A 25,103-nucleotide genomic window follows, 5' to 3' on the forward strand; every position below is an offset into this window, starting at 1 on the left:
TGTTCCCCCTCAAAGTGGTGTATGGCTGCCTGAATGGCAGGGTAAAAACGGTCATACACGTAAAAACCCATTCGTGCAAAGACATGAGTGAACGTGGGAGTTTCAGCACATGAACGAAGAAGAAGAATAAGATCGTTTAAACCAAGAAGAAAAGGATGACAAGGTGTGATATGGTTAAACACCCATTCAACTGGCATTCTGATTGGTTGCAGCATCAGGAGAACCACCGCTGGTGCTGACGACGTCTGCTCTCTTCGCCATCAAACACGCTGCGGAGGCTGCCAGGGCCGACATTCAGCAGGACACATACTTCCCTCTCAGTATGTTCCTGTGTCTTTCTTTAGGCCAAAAAAAAAATTTGTCTGTTTCTGGTAACATGGCTAAAAAAAATAGGGTCGGTAGGTAGGGATTTTAATTTTTTTTTAAATTTTTTTTTTTTTACCCCAAATGTAGACCAATAAAACTAACTTTAAAAATCGCGCAAAGAGACTGGATTCACTATACATAGAGACAAGACACTCAACACATTTACAAATCGTCAGTGGACTTTCGTTTTCACACGTTTTTGTTGTTCATTTTCTCACCCTGTCCTTTACCACCCAAAAAAAACCAAAAAATGTTTGAGTTTGGAAAAAAAAGTTTAGGGTCGGCGCCGAAATTTAGGGTCGGTCGGGTGACCAGAAACAGACAATTTTTTTTTGGGCCTTATCATCTGTCTCTGTGCAGTTTTGGTTATTTGTTTGTAGAGTGGAACAACCCCCCCCCCCCCCCCCCCCCCTTTTAAGACCCTCCTGCCGAGAAGACTTCCTCCCCCCTTGCTTTCACAGATTTTGTGTTACATGTACTAACCTCTGTAAATTTATCCCGAATTGTACGACTCCCCATGTTTTGAAACCTGATTTTCCCAGATTTGTTGCTGTTTTTAAAGTGGGGGGGGGGGGGGGTATTGTATGCACACATGCCATGGGATGAACAAGTCTTTGTTGCAGTATCTGTTCTTGAGTTTTCAATGTTTGTGAGAATTAAGATCCTTGGTAGCTACACCAGTCCTTTTAGCTCTTGAAAAAGTTTGTACGTTAATTGCCATCTGATCAAATAGAAGCTCTGTCCTGTATGTGGCATGTATTCTCTTAGTGCATAATGATCCTTGTTAGAAAACCAGTATTCTTTCTGTGTGTGTGTGTGTGTGTGTGTGTGTGTGTGTGTGTGTGTGTGTGTGTGTGTGTGTGTGTGTGTGTGTGTGTGCGCGAGTTAATTCATGCGTTCCTGCATGTGTGCATGCATGCATGAGTGGATGTGTGCATGTGTATTTGAGTATGCATGCATGCGTGTGTCAGCTTGTGTGTACACATGTGCACCTTTATAGTAGCTCATTATGCGCTACTCAGTTATTTTATCTTTTTGTGTTTGTTTTTTAGACTCACCTGCCCTGGTGGAAGACGTTCAGGCTGCTTGCTTGGTTGCCCCATCCCAGTTTGTCTTCAAAGAGCCGTCTGCTTAAACAGCAAAGCAGTTTCGACTGTTGTATATTGTCAAGTTGTGAAAAAAACAGCTGAAGAAGGAAAAAAAACCTTTAAGTTACAGGTTGTGAAGAAATGTGTGCAATTTTTTCAAGCAGAGTGACTGAAAGACAAAGATTATTTTCCCTTTTCTCCCAAATGTTCTTGCTTCTTTGCCTGTTTTCCAGGTGTTTCCTTTTATTTGCAGTGAATATGATGTACACATTTTTGAATTTAATTTACTTGGATATTTCTATGGCAGTTATTATGAGCTTTAATTAATTCCCTCCCTCATGAGAATCCTTTTGCTGTCAAATCCGTTATTGTGATGGAATCTCGCAGTTTGTTGGTGAACCTTCAGTTTTATTGGGTTCTCGGGTGTTTGGAATATGTACTCATTACTGTGGTGTTATAGGATATAGCGGGGATATAGCTCAGTTGGTAGCGCGCTGGATTTGTATTCAGTTGGCCGCTGTCAGCGTGAGTTCGATCCCAGGTTCGGCGGAAATTTATTTCACAGAGTCAACTTTGTGTGCAGACTCTCTTCGGTGTCCGAACCTTCCCCCGTGTACACTACATTGGGTGTGCACGTTAAAGATCCCACGATTGACAAAAGGGTCTTTCCTGGCAAAATTGCTTAGGCATAGTTAATAATTGTCTACCTATACCCGTGTGACTTGGAATAATAGGCCGTGAAAGGTAAATATGCGCCGAAATGGCTGCAATCTACTGGCCGTATAAAATTTCATCTCACACGGCATCACTGCAGAGCGCCTAGAACTGTACCCACGGAATATGCGCGATATAAGACTCATTGATTGATTGATTGAGTGTTCAATACTGACTGTAATATATTCCACAAAATACATTGAAGAAAGAAGATGAGAAACAAAAGCAAAAAGGGGGCGGGGATGTAGCTCAGTCGGTAGCGCGCTGGATTTGTATCCAGTTGGCCGCTGTCAGCGTGAGTTTGTCCTCACGTTCGGCGAGAGATTTATTTCTCAGAGTCAACTTTGTGTGCAGACTCTCCTCGGTGTCCGAACACCCCCGTGTGTACATGCAAGCACAAGACCAAGTGCGCACGAAAAAGATCCTGGGGTGGGTTGCATGAGACGACTTAAGCTGGGCGGAAATGTGCTCAAAGTTGAGATGGTTGACTTTACGCGGAAAGCGCGAAAACCGGGGTGCATGAGCGGTCTTACGTTCGTTGAGCACAGCGTTTTTTGCTTAACTTTGAGCCTGCTCCCCCCCAGGCTTAACGCTGAGCTTGGCAGAGATAACAGACTTAACCAGCCAGTTGCCGCTTGCAAGATGATGTTTTAAAGCCTTTTATCATTTGGTGCTATAATAGGTCGCACCAACGCGACGGAGTTAGACAACTTTCTTGTTTACTTCATCTGTGCCCGGCAACCAAAAGGTTTTTGTTTTCGTTTTCTTTTGGGTGAAATCATTTTTTTAATTTTTTTATTTGTTGAAATATGTATTTATGTATTTATTTATTCAATCATTAATATATTTATATTTTGTTGTCTTTTTTTTTATTTGTTAGAAATCATCTTTTGTTACCTAATGCTGTCTCTAATAGTTATAAGTGTTTTATAATTTGATGTTTAAAATTTTATTTATTTATTTAAAAAAAAATTTAGTCTCACATTATATGATTTTGTCTTTTCCTTCTATTTTGTTTTTACTTCATTTTTTATTTTGATATAATTCGTGTTTTTTTGTAATTACTGTATTTTTATCTTCTTTTTGTATTTACTTTTTTAATTTTTGGTCGATGTTTACCTTTTCAGTAGAGAGCGATTCAAGATCAAGAAGACAATCTTTATTTTTCTTCTACTCGATCCAACATGCACAATGCACAAAATAGTACTATAACGCCGTACGCTCTACTTTGTACTACACACGGCATCTCCCGTGTTGGTATGAGCGCGCGCTTCCTGTGCATGCTTGAATGCGCCCAGATGCCGCAGAGTACATTATTGTGTAACAGACGGTCTCTGATGCGCCCTTTTCCCGCGAACCTACTAGACTGCAGTTTGCATTGGCTGTTGCTGACCACATTTCCCGTGACGTCATGGAATCTCCCACTAACGCTCTAAGTAGGTCGACAACGTCGACTTGCCCTCTTTCTCTGTTGAGTCGGACGGCTCATGCAACCCGACTTCGTTTTGTGCTTTGCGGATTCTTAACAGAGCAAGCTTTAGAGTAAAGTCGAACCGTTTGAGCTTGGAATTTGAGTTCTCTCATGCAACCCACCCCTGTAATCCATGTCAGAGTTCGGTGGGTTATAGAAACACCAAAATACCCAGCATGCTTCCTCCGAAAGCGGCGTATGGCTGCCTAAATGGCGGGGTAAAAACGGTCATACACGTAAAAGCCCTGGGAGTTTCAGCCCATGAACGAACAAACACACAAAAGCAAAAAGGAAGAAGATAACACAGCTGCATTGTCTGCTTTTTTTTGGCCAAACGAGATTCCGGTTGTAATTGTCTTAATAAAAAAAACAAGAAAGGTAAGTTGTTTGAACGTTTGTTATTGACAAAACAATACGTTACAGTCACAATATGACTTCAACTGTAACTTACTACAGTCACAATATGACTGTAAAAGTAATTTAGTGACTGTAACATATTGTTTTGTCAATAACAAACGTTCCAACAACTTACCTTTCTTGTTTTTCTATTCTGAATTTTGGAACGTTGGCAGTCTCTTTGTTTTTGGATTTGTAATTGTCTTAGCTCTTGCTTTTTTTTATATTTATACTAATATGAACTTTGTGTATCATATATTCTGGTATAGTGTGTTTTGATCGTATGGGCATGCAGGACAGCATTTCAGTTGATTTACAGCTCTTTTGACAAAGTCTTTTGACAAAGTTGAACCACACTCCTTTAGTGTGTTAACTGGTTTTATACTGCCTGTATCTTTGTTTATCCTGTTTTCCTTGTTTTTGTAAGCTTTTACTCTGACAATGACTGACACATCAAGTTCAGCTTCAAGTTAATTGATTTTAAACTGATAGAGTATTATTGTTGACTTGTTTTCTACTTTTGTTCCCTTAAGGTAGTGTCAAGCTACACCAGAGACTGAATTTTGACTTGCTATTTGGCGTACATTGCCCAGCGTTGTTCACTTTAGCATTTGTTTTGTTCACAATTTAGGATTTAATCCAGGTGTTGGTCATCAGCCATTGACACAATAAAACTGAAATGACTGCATGGTTGTTGTGGCGTGAGCGTCGGTCAAATAAACGTTGAGGTTGTGACATGCTGATGATGCATGGCCCACTGATTTTGAAAAAGACGCATTCATTTTGCGACGAATCTGGTGTGTAAAATGTCTTTTGCTGATACAGTGGACCCCCTATTTTACGACCCCCCAATTTAAGACTCCCTTTTTAAGACCTGATTTTCTCAGATTTTTGTAGGTCTTAAATGGGGGGGGGGGGGGGGGGTGATCACTGTGAGACTCCACTACAGGCAGTCTTCTCGGTTTTTTGCCTGTTTATAACCATTGTGGTATTTAAACACATTATGCTTGTAGAGCTTAATTTTGTGTGTGAAAATTGTGTGTACACATAAACGCTTCTGTTTTGATGATCACATGTTTACCTGCTGTTTTTTTAGAAGTTCCTTTTTTTCTTGTGCTAGCTGTGATTGAGAAATGAGATTATTACAGTGCTGTCAGAGATGTGAATACAGTGTGAGATTTATGTTGCCAAAGATCATGAACTCTTTCTTAATGTGTCCAGAGTCTTTGATCTTTGCATACCTATAGATACTCGATGTTTCTGGACATGCTAGCTGTTCTCTGAGGAAGAATTGACAATCCGTATTTGTGCATTAGTTTTGTTTTAGATTGTGTGCATGCACAGTGTATACATGTATAATACCCCCCGCGGGTTAGGGGGAAGAATTTACCCGATGCTCCCCAGCATGTCGTAAGAGGCGACTAACGGATTCTGTTTCTCCTTTTACCCTTGTTAAGTGTTTCTTGTATAGAATATAGTCAATGTTTGTAAAGATTTTAGTCAAGCAGTATGTAAGAAATTTTTAAGTCCTTTGTACTGGAAACTTGCATTCTCCCAGTAAGGTAATATATTGTACTACGTTGCAAGCCCCTGGAGCAATTTTTTGATTAGTGCTTTTGTGAACAAGAAACAATTAACAAGTGGCTCTATCCCATCACCCCCCTTTCCCCGTCGCGATATAACCTTCGTGGTTGAAAACGACGTTAAACACCAAATAAAGAAAGAATGAAAAATTGAGTTTTCTGCAGTGTGTTTGAAGAATTTAAAGTGCTTTCCAAGTGTTTATACAGGTTCTCAGAGATCTTTTCTTGTTGTGAAATGTCAAGTTATGAGAAACATTGTGTTTGGTGAAGGGGGGGGGGGGGGGAGGGGGTGTCCTTACACTTTTACTTTATTCTATTTTATTGTTATTTGTTTAATAATATGCAACTAATCTTTTGTGCGTTCAGTGGTTTGCTAGTATCTTTGTTGATCATGATAACCTTTGGATTTTTTCTCTTGAAAAAGACTGCAGCAGCTAGTTCAGCTTCAGTTTGCTTGATTTTAAACTGATAGTGTAATATCTGCAATCATCTTTTGTGTCCTTAAATTACTTTATTACTGTAGATAAAATAGAGGTGTGGAAGTAGCTGCCGGGCAGCCTGTGTTCTGTCCAGATGGCTGTATAATACCCTTATTTATTTCCTAGCAGAAAGTTTACATGATGAATTATGATGATATTGACAATAGTGTGACTTGGACTAGATATCATGACAGCTTTCTGATGTGATATGATTTTTGCGCAAGACAAGCAGAAAGTTTACATGATGATCGAATCATGATGACAATCCCAATGTGTGACTTGGAGTAGATTAGTAGTAGATATCATGACAGCTTTCTGATGTGATGTGATATTTGCGCAAGACAAGTAGAAAGTTTACATGATGACAATGACAATGTGTGACTTGGAGTAGATATCATGACGGCTTTCTGGTGTGATATGATTTTTGCACAAGACAAGCAGAAAGTTTACATGATGAATTATGATGACAATGACAATGTGTGACTTGGAGTAGATATCATGACGGCTTTCTGGTGTGATATGAATTTTGCGCAAGACAAGCAGAAAGTTTACATGATGAATTATGATGACAATGACAGTGAGTGACTTGGAGTAGATACCATGATGGCTTTCTGGTGTGATATGATTTTTGCACAAGACAAGCAGAAAGTTTACATGATGAATTATGATGACAATAACAATGTGTGACTTGGAGTAGATATCATGACGGCTTTCTGGTGTGATATGATTTTTGCACAAGACAAAAAAATGTGATGATGCTAACAGAGGTAATGTTATTGTACAGTGTATACAATGGAACCTCCCTTTTCACACCCTCCCCTCTCTAACACACACACACAGGGACACACGCATGCACCTTCACGCGCACACACATGCACACACGCACACACATGTATGCACGCACGCACGCATGCACGCAAACATGCTCACACACACACACACACACACACACACACACACACACGTGGCACATACACACACACACACACACACACACAAACACACACACACACAAACACACACACGGCACATACACACACACACACACGTGGCACATACACACACACACACACACACACACACACGTGGCACATACACACACACACACACACACACACACACACACACGTGGCACACACACACACACACACATGTGGCACATTCACACACAGACACACACACACACACACACACACACGTGGCACATACACACACACACACACGTGGCACATACACACACACACACACACACACACACACATGGCACATACACACACACACACACGCACACACATACACACATACATACACACACACATGGCACATACACACACACATGGCACATACACACACACACACACGCACACACATACACACACACATACACACACACGTGGCACATACACACACACACACACACACACACACAATGAAGACTTCCCACCTTATAAGACCTTGCTTTCTCAGATTTTCTGCTCAAAGCCTCTACAAATTGACCTCCACTTTAGGGCGGGGATGTAGCTCAGTCGGTAGCGTGCTGGATTTGTATCCAGTTGGCCGCTGTCAGCGTGAGTTCGTCCCCACGTTTGGCGAGAGATTTATTTCTCAGTCAACTTTGTGTGCAGACTTTCCTCGGTGTCCGTGTGTACACGCAAGCACAAGACCAAGTGCGCACGAAAAAGATCCTGTAATCCATGTCAGAGTTCGGTGGGTTATAGAAACACGAAAATACCCAGCATGCTTCCTCCGAAAACGGCGTATGGCTGCCTAAATGGCGGGGTAAAAACGGTCATACAAGTAAAATTCCACTCGTGCAAAAAACATGAGTGTACGTGGGAGTTTCAGCCCACGAACGCAGAAGAAGAAGACCTCCATTTTAGACTTGAGACTTTCTCATTGATCAGACCTGATTTTCTCAAATTGTTTTAGGTCTTAAAAGAACAGTGTTCCACTGTGGTTTGTATGTTAATCTTGATGTGTACATGTAATTGCATGATGAACAGAAGAAATACTCAATAACATGAAGGGTTTTTACTCGTGCTTCAGACAGCCAAGAAAGTACGTTGAGGTTTTGGTTGTATTTTTCACTGAGTCTTTATTTGCGTTGTTTACACTTAACCATTAGCTAGGTGTCCAAAAACCACTCCCAATGGTATCCTTCATGATTTTGAAACAGCATTCTCTTGATTTGGTCTGGGTGGCCGAGTGGTAACGCACTTGCGCTCGGAATCGAGAGGTTGCGTGTTCGACCCTGGGTCGGGCCGCTATTTTCTCCCCCCTTTCCTAACCTAGATGGTGGGTTCAAGTGCTAGTCTTTCGGATGAGACGAAAAACCGAGGTCCCTTCGTGTACACTATATTGGGGTGTGCACGTTAAAGATCCCACGATTGACAAAAGGGTCTTTCCTGGCAAAATTGTATAGGCATAGATAAAAATGTCCATCAAATACCCGTGTGACTTGGAATAAAGGCCGCGAAAGGTGAACATTCGCCTAACAGGCTTGAGGTTTGCTGGTCGATGTGAATGCGTGATATATTGTGTAAAAAATTCCATCTCACACGGCATAAAGCGCTTTGAACTTCGGATAAGGCGCTATATAAATAAAGAGAATAATAATAATAATAATGTTGTGGTGTAAAGTGATGTATTATAGATATCGAAATCAAAACTTGCCACTTGGTTTTTTTCGTGTATTTATTGTGCCATTTATGTTACACCTTGCTTACCATTTATACTCAGGTGTACCTGCTCAGTTACAGTAATGTATTCTTGCTCATAGTAAGGACTATATTGTGAATCCTTAATTTTTGTCTCTTATCACAAGTCGGGAGTGCCATGGGTTTCACTGTTTTATCTTAGGTTGAACTTAACCTGGATGATATTTCTGTAATATGCATGTACCAGGGAAGAATGTTCATATAGGACTTTTGCATATAAACAGGGAATACCCTTTTTATTTAATAACCCCTCCTGTGGTGTCCAGGGGAGGCAATTTGCGTGCTGCACACTCAGCTTCACGTAAACAAATCAGTTTCTGGTCACAGTCACTGTCAGGTATTTACACACAGTACAAACACCCTTTCGTTTAAACACTCACCGCTTGAGAACATCCTAGGTGCCCTCCGTAAAGAGCGAGCATTTTTCAAAGTATTTATTTTGTGCAGTCAGAACGGATGTACAATGAGACAAATCGGACGCCTCGTTTTGGCGCTAGAACTAACTTTTAAAATCTAAATAATAAATTGACAGCTTGTTACACACACATTCTCAAATCATAAAAGAATTTTTGTTACATCAAGACAAGATCAGTACAATTAGAAGTTTTGAAAGTTTAAAGAAAGGGACCCGGAAGCAGGTCACGCAAGGTCGTGTTTCCCAAGCAGACGAATTTTCTGCATAACGCTTGCTTTTTTGTAGCCAACCGCAGCCGATAAGTATGTATGACTTGCAGTCGTTTGTTGCATTTTAAATTCAGAGGTACACAATAACGTGCTATTGCAGATACAGCGAGTCGCATTGTAATCACAAACTGACTTAATTCTGAGAAAAAAAAGGAAAGTGGATCACATGGGTTTACGATGGCTCCGGGGTAAAATAAACCACGAAATCTGGTGTGTGGCATACGCAAGCTAAATAGCCGTTCAAACGAACTGTGTCATTTAATGCTATTAAATGCTATTGCAAGTGTGATCCATAAGGTTTGAACTGCTTTTTTCATGAGAAGATTTAAATCGTTCTGTAAACCATTTGACGCAGACTGGGGCTTAAAAGTGGTTGTCTGCCTTGAGTATGGATTCTTGGGGATGATATCAGTACCTGTTGGGGCAGTCAGGTGGTTATGTACACAGCTTAGTTGTTTCTTTCATGTTATTTGATCGCTTGAAATCCAGTAGTGTCAGGGGGAAGAATTTACCCGATGCTCCCCAGCATGTCGTAAGAGGCGACTAACGGATTCTGTTTCTCTTTTTACCCTTGTTAAGTGTTTCTTGTATAGAATATAGTCAATTTTTGTAAAGATTTTAGTCAAGCAGTATGTAAGAAATGTTAAGTCCTTTGTACTGGAAACTTGCATTCTCCCAGTAAGGTAATACATTGTACTACGTTGCAAGCCCCTGGAGCAAATTTTTGATTAGTGCTTTTGTCAACAAGAAACAATTGACAAGTGGCTCTATCCCATCTCCCCCCTTTCCCCGTCGCGATATAACCTTCGTGGTTGAAAACGACGTTAAACACCAAATAAAGAAAGAAAGAAAGTTACCTTTTGGTTTTATTCAATAGAAGAGAAAGATTGCATGCATGTTGGTTCTTTGATTTGTAACATACAGAAGAAGACAAGCTTTTGACAGGCACTAAAATATAATGAGCACACCTAGCAGTGTTCTTTACCACATGATCTTTTTTTTTAAACAAAACCATGAAGTGTTTTAATGATTGAGTGTCTGTTTTGTCTTTTCAATTTGAACCGTAGCACTAAAGAATGTTTATGTTGTAACATTAACGTTTAAGTCTATTCATTTTGTATTCAGTACATGTAGCATTTTTTTAAGCAACGACACTAATACATGTAACCTTTTATTTTATCTACAATTGGACAAATGTCTTTTTTGCATTGTAACCAATGGCTTGTTTACTTTGTAAGGCTCCTATTACAGCCATTTTTGTTGTGTTTGAACATCTGCTTGAAATTCCCGCAGTGGGGCACTGCGGTTATGAAATTAAAGGCCCCTCCTGTTTTTGGAACCGCAGGAGCTTTCTAGTTTGCTGTTAGGTAGATTTTTGGTTCCTCTTTCCTGTCATGCTCTCTTTTTCTTCATGAATTCTTTTCTTTTTTCTGCCTTCTTGCTCATTCACCTGTATTTTTTCCAAAAATCTATTCTCTTGCCGCTTGTCTCGCGATTCATGTATAGTTTAATCTGTTAGTGTTCTGATGTAAGTCCAGCAGTAGATAGGTTAAGCCTATTTTAACATACTGGAAACTGGTAATCTTCCAGTAGGTATTAATTTAGTTTTACTAAAGCCTGCTGGGACACAAGTAATGGGTTAGTGCATTTGTAAACAGGAATCGCTTGACAAGTGGCCCCCTTCATCCCCCCCTTCCTCGTCCTGATATGGCTCTGCGTAGTCGGCTGGACGTTAAGCAACAAATAAACAAACAAACAAACAAACTGCTTGAAATTAGAAATAAAAATACAAAGGAAATGGTACATTTGTTGTTGTTGTTGGTTTGCTTTGTTTTTCCTTCAGATAGAGGTGATGTTAAATTGTAATGATATGAAGATATTTTAAAGATGCACCTGCATGTTTGCAATTGTGCATCTGTGCCTAGCCTAGCGCCTCTGTGACCTGCCTCTGTGTGCATGGGTTTTTCAACCAGTGTGTGTGTGCGTGTGTGTGTGTGTGTGTGCGTGTGTGTGTGTGTGTGTGTGTGTGTGTGTGTGTCTGTGTGCTTTCCAACATGAAGGCTTGTGTGTGTCTTGATCTATAGGTGTGTCTTTGCCTCTGTGTGTCCCACAATTAGTTTGTCTACCTGATTTTGTGTGTGTCTGTGTCTGTCCATCTGTCTGCATGTATGTCTCTCTCTATACTCTCTATCTCTATCTCTCTCTCTCTCTCTCTCTCTCTCTCTCTCTCTCTCTCTCTCTCTCTCTCTCTCTCTCTCTCTCTCTCTCTCTCTCTCTCTCTCTCAAGTTTAACTGCAATAATCTTTGTTAGTGTGAGAATGTGCTCATGTACACACGTGTGCTCTTCGTCTGTCTGTCTGTCTGTCTGTCTGTCTGTCCGGCCGGTCATCCGTCCATTCGTCTCTATCAGTCTAGCAAATTCTTCAACCTGTTTTCCCCTTTAAACAGCATTTTATTTTATTTGTTTTTGAATTTTGTCATCATCTACGAAGGATACACGTATGGGATGCAGTGGAACCCCTCTTTTGAGACCCACCCCTCCTCCCCCCCCCCCCCCCCGCCAGTTTAAGACTCCCCCCCCCCCCCCCCCCTTTGGGGACCCTGTTTTCTCAGACTTTCTGTTTATAGCCTCTGCAAATGTACCCCCATTATAAGACCCCCCCTTTTTTTAAGACCTGACTTTCTTAGATTTTTGGAAGTCTTGGAGGGGGGGTTCCACTGTACCTTGCTGTGGAAATATGTGTGGAGGGAGGCTAGAATATTCTCACAGAGGCATAGTATGGAGAGATTCCCAAATATTCCAGTCCACCGCCTACACCCCAGCACCACCCGGCCTGCCGCTCATGGCAAGTTTTGTGTATAACGTACAGTGTCCTAGCTCCCCCCCCCCCCCCCCTCCACCACCCGGCCTGCCGCTCATCAAGTTTTGTGTATAACGTACAGTGTCCTAGCTCCCTCCCCCCCCCCCCCTCCACCACCCGGCCTGCCACTCATCAAGTTTTGTGTATAACGTACAGTGCCCTAGCTCCCTCCCCCCCCCTCCACCACCCGGCCTGCCGCTCATCAAGTTTTGTGTATAACGTACAGTGCCCTAGCTCCCCCCCCCTCCACCACCCGGCCTGCCGCTCATCAAGTTTTGTGTATAACGTACAGTGCCCTAGCTCCCCCCCCCTCCACCACCCGGCCTGCCGCTCATCAAGTTTTGTGTATAACGTACAGTGCCCTAGCTCCCCCCCCCCCTCTACCACCCGGCCTGCCGCTCATCAAGTTTTGTGTATAACGTACAGTGCCCTAGCTCCCTCCACCACCCGGCCTGCCACTCATCAAGTTTTGTGTATAACGTACAGTGCCCTAGCTCCCCCCCCCCCCCCCTCCACCACCCGGCCTGCCGCTCATCAAGTTTTGTGTATAACGTACAGTGCCCTAGCTCCCTCCCCCCCCCCCCTCCACCACCCGGCCTGCCGCTCATCAAGTTTTGTGTATAACGTACAGTGCCCTAGCTCCCTCCCCCCCCCCCCCCTCCACCACCCGGCCTGCCGCTCATCAAGTTTTGTGTATAACGTACAGTGCCCTAGCTCCCCCCCCCCTCCACCACCCGGCCTGCCGCTCATCAAGTTTTGTGTATAACGTACAGTGCCCTAGCTCCCTCTCCCCTCTCCCCCCCCCTCCACCACCCGGCCTGCCGCTCATCAAGTTTTGTGTATAACGTACAGTGCCCTAGCTCCCTCTCCCCTCTCCCCCCCCTCCACCACCCGGCCTGCCGCTCATCAAGTTTTGTGTATAACGTACAGTGCCCTAGTTCCCTCCCCCCCCCCTCCATAACCCGGCCTGCCGCTCATCAAGTTTTGTGTATAACGTACAGTGCCCTAGCTCCCTCCCCCCCCCCCCCCCCCACCACCCGGCCTGCCGCTCATCAAGTTTTGTGTATAACGTACAGTGCCCTAGCTCCCTCCCCCCCCCCCCCTCCACCACCCGGCCTGCGGCGCTCATCAAGTTTTGTGTATAACGTACAGTGCCCTAGCTCCCTCCCCCCCCCTCCACCACCCGGCCTGCCGCCCATCAAGTTTTGTGTATAACGTACAGTGCCCTACCTCCCTACCCACCCCCACCACCCGGCCTGCCGCTCATCAAGTTTTGTGTATAACGTACAATGCCCTAGTTCCCTCCCCCCCCCCCCCCCCCACCACCCCTTCTTTTACGACCCCCGATTTAAGGCTTCTCCATTTCAAGACCTTGCTTGTCCAGGGTTTCTGTTTATCATCATTAGCATCAGTCCCCTGACTGTGGCAGTCGTTGGGGGGACATGAGGGCTGAGGAGGAAGAAACCCTTCTCCAGGCTGTTCTATTGGGGGCTGTCGCCAGGAGATCAGGGAAGCCCAGCTGCGTCCATTCTGGCCTTGACGTTGTTGGACCAACTCTTCCGTTGTCTTCCACATCTGCGTCCTTCCTCGCCAGTGCCATGTAGTATGGTTTTGAAGAGGGTGTCGTGCCTTGTGCATGACATGGCCTGTTTATTACCATTTTTGGAGGTCTCAAGTTCAATCTTGAGGTTCCACTCAAATCTCTTTAGACAGTGTACGTCATAAGTGCTTCTGATCTGGCCCACGGCTGCTTGCTATTGATGCAATGGCATTTTTTCCCCCCATTAGAAATGTAATTTTGCAACCACAGAAAACACTCGGGTACACTGCACTATGAAAAATACAGGCTTGCACGTGAAGATAAATAAGATCAGTATAGCATTCGCTAATATAAGTATATGCTTGAGTGTGGGTCCTGATATCAAAAATGTCAAATATTTTACACGTCTCGATATCAAATTGAATAAAGTTTTGTTTAAACCAAGATCAGTGAAAACTAGTTACACACACACGTACACACACTGACATACACACCCCCGCTGACACACACACACAAACACATAAACACACACTAACACACATACATACACGGACACACACACTCACACACACACACACACACACACACAAACACACACACACACACACACACACACACATTCACTAGGTCAGTGCAACTATATCGATATAAATGCGAACTAAAAAGCTCAGTTTAACCGGTGGTCACACTCAGTTTGACCCTACAAGCAAAACCTGGCCGGTCTTGTTCCCAGTAGGACATTCCTTGTACTAGTAAACACAGTACGACGGTTATGCCTACACGCAGTTCGTAAGACGGTTATGAACGAATGTTTCACTCGCGCTGAGAGCGATTGGTTTTGGGGATTTAATGTCCCTTCAGCAGATTCTAGCTGCTATTCGAGACCGCGCGCTGAGAGCGAAAAACACTTATTGTGGTAATAAATTATTTCTAACGGTCTTGTGAGGTCAGGCATATATATATGCCATACGGTGGTCACACACTTATAAAGGTGTAGGCTGTTGTGAAAACAATGGCGGATATGACCAGCCTTGCGTCATGAACAGACTGTAGACTTTGGGCTTTCCGTGTCTGGGTGTGGAGCGTACTGTTGTAAGCCCATGGAAACAGAAAGTGTATTACAGTGATCAGTCTCGTGGACACAGTAGTACAGTGGAATCCCCCTTTTAAGACCCCCCCCCCCCACCCCAAGTTACTAAAAACTACCTCCTTTTTAAGACCTTGCTTATTCAGACTTTTGGAGGCGGTCTTAAAAGTTGGGGTTTCACTGTACCTTTCTGGTAAACAAATGTTTTAGCGTAGGACTATCCTGCAAGCACACCAGAAAGATGGGCTACACCTGGAGTCAGATAGAAAAGATGGCCCAGGACAGAGGACTCTGGAGAGCTGTTGTTGGCGGCCCATACCCTGACAGGAGTGACGGGCATTGAGTTGAGTTGAGTATCCTGCAAGCGTAAACATGTGTGGCCAAATGTACATTGACCTACCGCCCCCCCCCTCCCCCCTCTCTCTCTGTGTCTGTCTGGCTGGCTGGCTGTTTGTCTGTCTGTCTGTCTGTCTCTCTCTCTCTCTCTCTCTCTCTCTCTCTCTTATCTCAGCCTCTCTCCCTCTGTCTTTCTCTCAGTCTCTCCGGCCCCCAGTCTCTCCTTCCCCAGTATTTCCCAACTCCCCCCGGACCCCCACCCCCCCCCCCCACCCCCTTTACTGCTTGGTCATTGGTCTTATTAAAAAAGGAAACTGTGACAATCGTGTTTGGCCGGTGCAATCACATTTAAAAAAAAGCGGGAAACGCGATGTCGACGGGTCTCACTGTCCCTCAGCCTGTTAATTTCACTGTCCAGAACTGACCAGTAAACCAACCAAACCAACCCACACTGTCTCCTGGCTACTGAGCCCCAGTCAATACAATTGCCAACAAACGTCCCCACAACGACATCACAAAACACGTTCATTACTCTACTCCGACAAATCGAACAAGGCCCACTCACAAATATAATACACCAGTACGATCGAAATCCCACAACGCTTTTCAGTACATTTAGTCAAGTTTTGACATAGCGGGGGAATCGAGACGAGGGTCGTGGTGTATGTGTGTGTGTGTGTGTGTGTGTGTGTGTGTGTGTGTGTCTGTCTGTGTGTCAGTGTGTGTGTGTGTGTAGAGCGATTCAGACTAAACTACTGGACCGATGAAAATTGACATGGGAGTTCCTGGGAATGATATCCCCGGACGTTTTTTTAATTTTTTCGATAAATGTCTTTGATGACGTCTTTTTGTAAAAGTTGAGGCGGCACTGTCACACCCTCATTTTTCAATCAAATTAATTGAAATTTTGGCAAAGCAATCTTCGACGAAGGCCAGACTTCGGAATTGCATTTCAGCTTGGTGGCCGGCTTAAAAAATAATTAATGAATTTGGTTATTAAAAATCGGAAACTTGTAATTAAAAACTTTTTTTTTCTAAACGATCCAAAAACAATTTCATCTTATTCTTCGTCATTTTCTGATTCCCAAAACATTTAGATATGATATGTTTGGATTAAAAACAAACTCAGTACGCTAAAAAGAATAGAGATACAGAAAAGCGTGTTATCCTACTCAGCGCGACCATTACCGCACTATTCTGGCTTGTCGATTTCACTGCCTTTGCCACGAGCGGTGGACTGACGAAACTACGAGTATGCGGTCTTGGTGAAAAAATGCAGTGCGTTCAGTTTCGTTCTGTGAGTTCGACAGCTTGACTAAATGTTGTTATTTCGCCTTACGCGACTTGTTACATTTAGTCAAGTTTTGACTAAATGTTTTAACATAGAGGGGGAATCGAGACGAGGGTCGTGGTGTATGTGTGTGTATGTGTCTGTGTGTGTGTGTGTGTGTGTGTGTGTGTGTGTGTGTGTGTGTGTCTGTCTGTCTGTGCCAGTGTGTGTGTGTGTAGAGCGATTCAGACCAAACTACTGGACCGATCTTTATGAAATTTGACATGAGAGTTCCTGGGAATGATATCCCCGGACGTTTTTTAGTTTTTTAATTTTTTTTCGATAAATGTCTTTGATGACGTCATATCCGGCTTTTTGTAAAAGTTGAGGCGGCACTGTCACACCCTCATTTTTCAATCAAATGGATTGAAATTTTGGCCAAGCAATCTTCGACGAAGGCCGGACTTCGGTATTGCATTTCAGCTTGGTGGCTTAAAAATTAATTAATGACTTTGGTCATTAAAAATCTGAAAATTGTAAACAAATTTTTTTTTTATAAAACGATCCAAATTTACGTTTATCTTATTCTTCATCATTTTCTGATTCCAAAAGCATATAAATATGTTATATTTGGATTAAAAACAAGCTCTGAAAATTAAAAATATAAAAATTATGATCAAAATTAAATTTTCGAAATCAATTTAAAAACACTTTCATCTTATTCCTTGTCGGTTCCTGATTCCAATAACATATAGATATGATATGTTTGGATTAAAAACACGCTCAGAAAGTTAAAACGAAGAGAGGTACAGAAAAGCGTGCTATCCTTCTCAGCGCAACTACTACCCAGCTCTTCTTGTCAATTTCACTGCCTTTGCCACGAGCGGTGGACTGACGATGCTACGAGTATACGGTCTTGCTGAAAAATTGCAGTGCGTTCAGTTTCATTCTGTGAGTTCGACAGCTTGACTAAATGTTGTATTTTCGCCTTACGCGACTTGTTACTGGTTCTGCTTCGCTGGAACCGCTCCGTTGTGGGTTCTTTGTTTTCAGTCTTTGCGGGTGGCTGCAGCTAGTCTTGGGCGGGTAGAAGTAGTGGACAGATATGTCAAACCAGCGGACACTGAGATTCGTTTTACTTGTGTGAGTCGTTTTTTTTAAGACGTTCGTGCAACTGAGGAAGTGAAGCACATTTGTTCGTCACAAGTTGTTCTTGGACTATATACAGTGAATGCGTAGAACTAGGGTGCGGGAGTTATGGGCATCTGTGTAAGGTAGGTCTTAAAATCCGGCTTGATGCACTGAGTCACTGAAAAGAAACCGCTTTTATAAGGCAAAAAAAAAAAAGTCTGTTTACGGTAACCCGACCGACCCTATTTTTTTCGCGCGACCCTAGATTTTTTTTTGGCATTTGGGAAAAAAAAATAAAAATAAAATAAATAAATAAAATAACGTAAAAATATTGTTTTTTGAAAAATTTTTTTTTTTAAAAAATCCCGACCTACCGACCCTATTTTTTGGGCCTATGTTACCGTAAACAGACCTTTTCTTTTTTTGCCTTATAATACCCTGAGTGTGTGTGGTGGCAGACTTGTAGCCTAGTCAAATTATGCCGTTAGGGTCTGAGACGCACGACTACAATTCCATTTAATTGGTTCCATCTTTTGTGTTCTTAGACTGGCGGTTAAAATTACAGGGGTACGGCTGTATTAGGGTGTCGAGTGTTCCATCCGATTAAAAAAAAACTTTAAAAAACAACCCATTGTATGCTTCTCCTGGACTGTAAAGTAAGCCTTGGTGTGTTTGGCATTCAATTTGATTTCAATTTGTCTGCTTGTAGAATTTTTGTTTGCTCAGTGAGTGGCTGCATGCGTTAAGTTTGTGTCGTTTGAATTTATGGAGAAAAAAAACTGATTCATAATGTATTCTGTAGCCCAACCCCACTGCACCGTGTGTGCTTGAGAAAGCTCAAACAGCTGTTTCAGGGAAAACAATAACACTTCGACCTGAAATGACCGAGGGACACCAATCACTGACCTTTTTGGTAATTGATTAGATTAATACTTGTAGTACATGATAGTTCTATTTCTATTTGTGACATTGCACCGCCGGTATGTAATGACACGCTTTTCTTTTCAGTTTATCAGACAGCATACTGAAGAACTGAAAGTAATACACACAAAAGAACGTTGACATTATCTGATCCCATTTCTATTAGATTCCTGGATTAGTGGCGGTCACACTTCAGCGAATTAGCCAGAACAAGAAGCAGTGTACGGCTGATGTGTTTCATCCGGGATTACTTGGCGAGACATGTGACTGGTTTCGTGGTCCAGTTGCCTGTATGTGCTTACTGACGGTTGACACTGACCTCGGAAAAACACCTTGTCATTTTGGAGTGCTTTCAGTGTTTTCCTTTCCATTAACGGAATGAAACGGGCACCTTGTCGACTGAATACAGTCGAACCTGCCCTGCCGACCACCTCTCGATAACAACCACCTGCACACAACGACCACCCTAAAGGATCTCCGACGAGGTTTTATTTCTTTTGCTAGATAACTCACCCTTCCAATAACGACCGCCTGTCTATTTTGTTTGTTTGTTTGTTTGCTTAACGCCCAGCCGACCACGAAGGGCCATATCAGGGCGGTGCTGCTTTGACATTTAACGTGCGCCACACACAAGACAGAAGTCGCAGCACAGGCTTCATGTCTCACCCAGTCACATTATTCTGACACCGGACCAACCAGTCCTAGCACTGACCCCATAATGCCAGACGTCAGGCGGAGCAGCCACTAGATTGCCAATTTTAAAGTCTTAGGTATGACCCGGCCGGGGTTCGAACCTACGACCTCCCGATCACGGGGCGGACGCCTTACCACTAGGCCAACCGTATATAACCTCCACTGTTGGTTGGTCCCTTGGGTGGTCGTCACGCCGGGATTTGTGTGGTACACATGTACATTCCATGAGCGCTTCTGACTGCAATAAGCTTTTTGGAGTGGAGTGGACACAAGGTTGACGTTTAACAGTAGTAAGGTTTAGGCCAAACAAAAATATATGTTGGTTTAGGGTAACGTGACCAAAAAAGCTATAGGATCGGTAGGTCGGCTTTTTAAAAAATTTTTTTTTTTTTTTAAAGATTAAGTTGAATTTAAAGGAGATTACTTCCCTTAGTCTTGGTATGGTTCGCAAAACGTGCCAAAAGTTGATTTTCTTTTGAGAAATGAAAAGAAAGTGTTAGGGTCGGCGGGAAAAAAATAGGGTCGGTCGGGTTACCCTAAACCAACATATATTTTTATTTGGCCTTAACAAAGTGACTGCTAGCTTGACTGTCGAGAGAGCTCTTATAAGTGGAATAAGTGGTGTCAAGATTTGTGTCAACAGATAAAGCCCAACGGTGTACTAAGTGGACAAACATCAAAGAACAAAAATTGAAAGACGTCATTGTTCTTTCTGTCTTGTTCTGGGAATACCGGTGACGTCGCTCGGAACAGAAACCTGCAGTTTTCAGCATGACTTGTAAGTATTAATCGTTCTGATACTCTCATTTCTTATGTAATTTATATTCTTTTTCGACCCCAATGGGTGCTGATAGATTGCACTGCATTTCAACACCGTCCATGTTTTGTTGTTGTTCAGTGCGGATGTTGTTGTTGTTGTTAGTGTATGGGTGGTGGTGGTGGTGGTGGTGTATTTGTGTGTGTGTGTGTGTGTGTGTGTGTGTGTGTGTTTGTGTGTGTTTGCGCGCGCGCGCGTGTGTGTGTGTGTGTGTGTATCAGTGTGTGTGTGTGTGTGTGTGTCTGCCCGGTGTGCGTGTTTGTGTGTGTGTGGGGGGGTGTGAGTGTTTTAAAGATTGTGTGTGAGTGTGTGTGTGTGTGTGTATCAGTGTGTGTGCCGGTGTGTGTGCGTGTGTCTGCCCGGTGTGCGTGTTTGTGTGTGTGTGTGTGTGTGTGGGGGGTTTGTGAGTGTTTTAAAGATTGTGTGTGTGTGTGTGTGTGTGTGTGCGGGTGTGTGTGTGTGTGTGTGCGTGTGTGTGTGCGGGTGTGTGTGTGTGTGTGTGTTGTTCAGTGTGTGTTGGTTTTAGTATGTTTACTGACTCAGTTGTGCGGTGCCCTACAAGCTATCTAGCCTACTATGCAAAACCAATGTTTGCTGTTCTCATAGGTGTCTCTTTTGTTTTTGCTCAAAGGTACGGCAGACTCTGAGTACATCCGAGCCGTGTCGGTCAGGTACAGACGATGTCCGTCCAGCTACTCTGTCCGTTCGGCGGTCGAGCGTGCAGGTTTTGAGATGAAAGCAGAAAGACCAAAAACGGCTGTTGAAGTTGTCCCTCCCTCCGTTCGGCCACGCACTGCGCAGGCACAGAGGGAGAAAACGCAACTGTTGGAAGAGCTCATGTTCTTCTACGGCAGAAATGTCCACACTAGTGTAAGTTTGTTTCCCCGCCGTGTTGCAAGTGCTGTTGTTTTTGTTGTTGTTGTCAGTTGTTGATGTTGAAGCTGCTGCTGCTGCTGCTGCTGCTGCTGATGATGATGATGATGATTTCTGCCTGATATGTTGTACTTATGCTTCATGTTTTACAAAAAAAGTTCTTTGAAGAACAAAATATAGAAAAAATCTAAACGTACAAAGAGTGATAAAGCGTGATAACGTATATTGGCGAAAGACACAAAACAGTTTCTCATTTCTTTCAGTTCACCTTCCCAAGAAATTCATCCCCAGCACGGACACAGAGCGACAACGTCGTGACAACACGAGCTTCTACAGGTGAGTCGATCGAGCTGAGGTTTAAAGGCACGGTCCTTCCCGCCGTGTAAACTATTCGACTGATTCACCATCTTATATCTGGCCAGATAAGATAAGGCCATCCTTCCACTTGGACACATACCAACAATCAATATCCTGACTATTTTCTGTACCGGCACGGTTGGCCTAGTGGTAAGGCGTCCGCCCCGTGATCGGGAGGTCGTGGGTTCGAACCCGGCCGGGTCATACCTAAGACTTTAAAATTGGCAATCTAGTGGCTGCTCCGCCTGGCGTCTGGCATTATGGGGTTAGTGCTAGGACTGGTTGGTCCGGTGTCAGAATAATGTGACTGGGTGAGACATGAAGCCTGTGCTGCGACTTCTGTCTTGTGTGTGGCGCACGTTATATGTCAAAGCAGCACCGCCCTGATATGGCTCTTCGTGGTCGGCTGGGCGTTAAGCAAACAAACAAACTATTTTCTGTGCAAAGATGGTGTGTGTGTGTGTGTGTGCGTATATGTGTGTGTGTTTGTGTGTGTGTGTGTGTGTGTGTGTGAAATGATTTCTTAGAAAGCCACTGGTGTCAACCTGCGAAATTAATTCATAACATAATTCCAACTTTTCACAAGCTGTCGACCTTGCTTGTTCCTCATCAGAAAGATATAAAGCGTCGAGCTGATTTTTTCTGCGTCTTGATCTGTTTGATCTTCTCCTTCACATTCTAGCTTCTTACCATTCTGTCTTGGTTTTTCTTCTTCTTTTATTATTATTATAAGAGATTTAAAGAGACAACTTTCTGATTCTGCATATCGATGTCGTCGTGGAATTTTGGCGTAACTCGGTTCTTGGCGATGTTGATGTTTTTGTGTGTTTTAGACTAATTAAATCATTTTCCATGAGAAGTGTTCTCTTAAACACGTTTGACAGTGCATGATTTAACATTCTGTTATCTGTCTATCCATACCAGGAACGAATATTAACATTATTTCACATTAAAAATAATCGGTTTTGTCCTTCTCCTCAAGAGCTGTAAACAACGAGTCACTCCAAAATTCCACGACGACGTCATTTGTCGTCCAAGGGTTACAAAGAAGAACCTGAGCTACAGGTGTTTGTCAGCAAGGGTGGGCACCAAAGGTAACTAATGCACAAAGTTTGGCGTAAGTCTGCGCAATACGCAATGGCTGGTATAGTCACAGTATAAACGTGCTAGTTGTTGCAAATAATCTCGCACACACAGAATCTAGGCTTCTCAGTACAGGGACTTTTCAGCTTGTTGCTCACTCTGTCACTTCCCAGTCGCAAAAGCAACTGGCTGTGTCGCAAAAACATTACATCTGTGTTTATTCTGGTTTACCAACATTAATTTCAGGTTCTCCCTGGAACTGTCAGAATGAAGCGTTGAGACAAATGTACAAGGTGAGAAGTCACACTACTTATGTCAATATTTGAAAACACTTCTGTGAGTTTGAGAGTGAAACGTGGGAGGGGGTGGGGGCGTGTTCACATCATTGACCTAAGCGTTTTAAATCGTCTTGAGGATGTTTCTATGATACATATATTTAATTTATTTGTTGATCGTGCTCGGCGTGTGTGTGTTTCAGTAAGTGTGCGTGTGTTAGTGCTAGTGTGTGTGTGTGCGCGTGTGTGTGTGTGCGCGCGCGCGCGTGTGTGTCTGTGTGTTTGTATGCGTGTGTGTGTGCGCGTGTGTGTATGTGTGAGTGTGTGCGCGGCGCGCATGTGTGTTTGTGAATGTGCGTGTGTGTATGTGTATGCGCACGCATGTGTGTATGTGTGAATATGCGTGTGTGTATGTGTATGCGCACGCATGTGTGTTTGTGAATGTGCGTGTGTGTATGTGTATGCGCACGCATGTGTGTATGTGTGAATATGCGTGTGTGTATGTGTATGCGCACGCATGTGTATGTGTGTGTGTGCGTGTAAAATGTTTTTCCAAATAAGATGAACAGTACACTTACCTGATGCATGAGTCACGCATCAGTTTCAGTACGTCAAAGTGCACAAGGAATTGATTTTCAGTGTGCGTGTCTGGTTTTATTCCAGGCTTCTGCACATCGTCCAAGACACAGATATTTTTCCACAGGCGGCAAGCATTTGCCCAAAATTCAACCGAAAACGACGTCTCGATGAAACGGCCCGTGATCGTCTCCCGCTGCTTGTGAGAAAAGAACACATTAGTGCAACGGCCGATTATTACTGTGACAGTGACTCGGTTATAGGCTACACTGTATGCATAAGTCTGTGTGAAAAAGAATGACCGATAATATCACATTATGCATTTCTAGTGTACTGTGAGATCTGCTTGCCAGAAATTCACACACACCGTGCACACACACACACACACACACACACACACACACCGTGCACACACTGACACACACGCACACACACCGTGCACACACACACACACACACACACACACCGTGCACACACACTGACACACACACACACTCACCGTGCACACACACACACACACACACACACACACCGTGCACACACACACACACACACACACACACACACACACACACAGAAAGTATGAAATGGCGATACCAACTTTTGGTTGAGTTTGATTGCATTACTTTCAGAAGACTGACGACGCTTAACAATGAAAAAACCTCACCTTTTATACTTTAGTTTGAATTGTTAGAAGTACAAGAGTACAACTACAAATGCAATTAAACGTTACACACTGAGGCTATCTCGTAATCGCATATCAGAATCAACTATAACCAGTCCATTGACCGACAAAAGGCAATATGTCTCAAGCCTAAATTGTGAACTTGTCTTATTCCCGAATATATCAGTGGGCGCTGAAGTTAATGATGGTGCGGGACAAATGGTATTTTTTTCCCCCAGAGGAGGATCAGGCAATATAGAACCAATTAGAGGCCGAGCTGTCATAAAGAAAAACCAATTCGAGCCCCAGTTCATGTCACATTTAACTTGATTAGCTGAGCGAAACTTGGAGACTGATACCTAACCTTACAAAGCACACTAATTTTGCGTTGCTAACATTTTGATGTAATCAGTCTTTCAATATGTGTATACAGCCGTAAACGAACACGTCCGTGTAGATATTAAGTAACAATATTTGTGCAATATATCTTGACTGACCAGAAACCAGGGGGAAAAACTATACATTTCCTTTTAATTCAGGATGGAAGCGGCCGCATAATTAGTATAATTTTATCTCGGAACACATTCTTAAACTGATATTGTTAAAAAAAAAAATTTTAAAAGTGTTTAAAACGAGAGTATTTGTCTGTGTTGTAAAACGGTCCTCAAACGTTTGCCCAGTTCTAAAGTCAGGCAGATGAATTAAAGCATTACTGAAGGCCTACTATAAAATGCTTCTTCAAGGTCTAATTCATTCAAGATGTAAGAATATGCTGTTTTATATGTTGGTGCGTGCGGGACAGCAGTGATAATTAAAAGGCTTAGATTGTAATGTGAAACTACACAATGTCCTTTTACGCGTTGTGACACTTCTACTGGGCTGATCGATGTATCTTTGTCGTTGGTACCGATGATTTAAACAAAGACTGTATATCAAGCTTTCGTTCATATCAAGCATTCATACTTACTTTCTAGTTAGAGTGTACCTTTACTTTCACGAGGACGAGCCTGATTTGGAAGACGTGGTGTACCACAGTAGGGGTATGTACCTGACTCACAATAACCTGAGATAGTACGACCACCGTAAACTGACAGCTATAAGGGTGACAGCTTTGAGCCAAC

At 43.1% G+C, this 25,103-nt stretch overlaps 2 protein-coding genes and 1 long non-coding RNA gene across 5 annotated transcripts in view; 2 read left to right on the forward strand and 1 right to left on the reverse strand.

The window, feature by feature from the left end:
- The window catches only part of LOC138970186 (uncharacterized), a 48,691-nt gene extending 45,623 nt beyond the window's left edge, over nt 1–3,068 (forward strand). Inside the window, exons 33-34 of the mRNA XM_070342680.1 lie at nt 213–320; nt 1,419–3,068. Of these exons, the coding sequence (XP_070198781.1) occupies nt 213–320; nt 1,419–1,501 (191 nt within the window). The 3' untranslated portion in view covers nt 1,502–3,068. The remainder of the gene's footprint in view (nt 1–212; nt 321–1,418) is intronic.
- An 8,107-nt stretch (nt 3,069–11,175) lies between these two features.
- Nucleotides 11,176–25,103, reverse strand: part of LOC138971387 (uncharacterized) — a 40,306-nt gene continuing 26,378 nt past the window's right edge. The window contains exon 2 of the long non-coding RNA XR_011457236.1: nt 11,176–11,262. This is a non-coding gene — a long non-coding RNA (uncharacterized lncRNA). The remainder of the gene's footprint in view (nt 11,263–25,103) is intronic.
- Nucleotides 17,174–23,693, forward strand: LOC138971357 (uncharacterized). 3 transcript variants are annotated; one of them, XM_070344082.1, is made up of 6 exons: nt 17,174–17,866; nt 20,091–20,115; nt 20,786–21,024; nt 21,291–21,363; nt 22,714–22,760; nt 23,406–23,693. In XM_070344082.1, the coding sequence occupies exons 2-6, from the start codon at nt 20,109–20,111 to the stop codon at nt 23,490–23,492; spliced, it is 453 nt and encodes a 150-aa protein (XP_070200183.1). In that variant the 5' UTR covers nt 17,174–17,866; nt 20,091–20,108; the 3' UTR covers nt 23,493–23,693. The 3 variants fall into 3 exon arrangements, with proteins under 3 accessions (XP_070200183.1, XP_070200181.1, XP_070200182.1); XM_070344080.1 differs by having other exon boundaries at nt 17,175–17,866; nt 19,981–20,115; XM_070344081.1 differs by lacking the exon at nt 17,174–17,866 and having other exon boundaries at nt 18,179–20,115.

The sequence above is a fragment of the Littorina saxatilis genome, linkage group LG7, assembly GCF_037325665.1.
Source record: "Littorina saxatilis isolate snail1 linkage group LG7, US_GU_Lsax_2.0, whole genome shotgun sequence".
Classification (NCBI taxonomy): Eukaryota; Metazoa; Mollusca; class Gastropoda; order Littorinimorpha; family Littorinidae; genus Littorina; species Littorina saxatilis.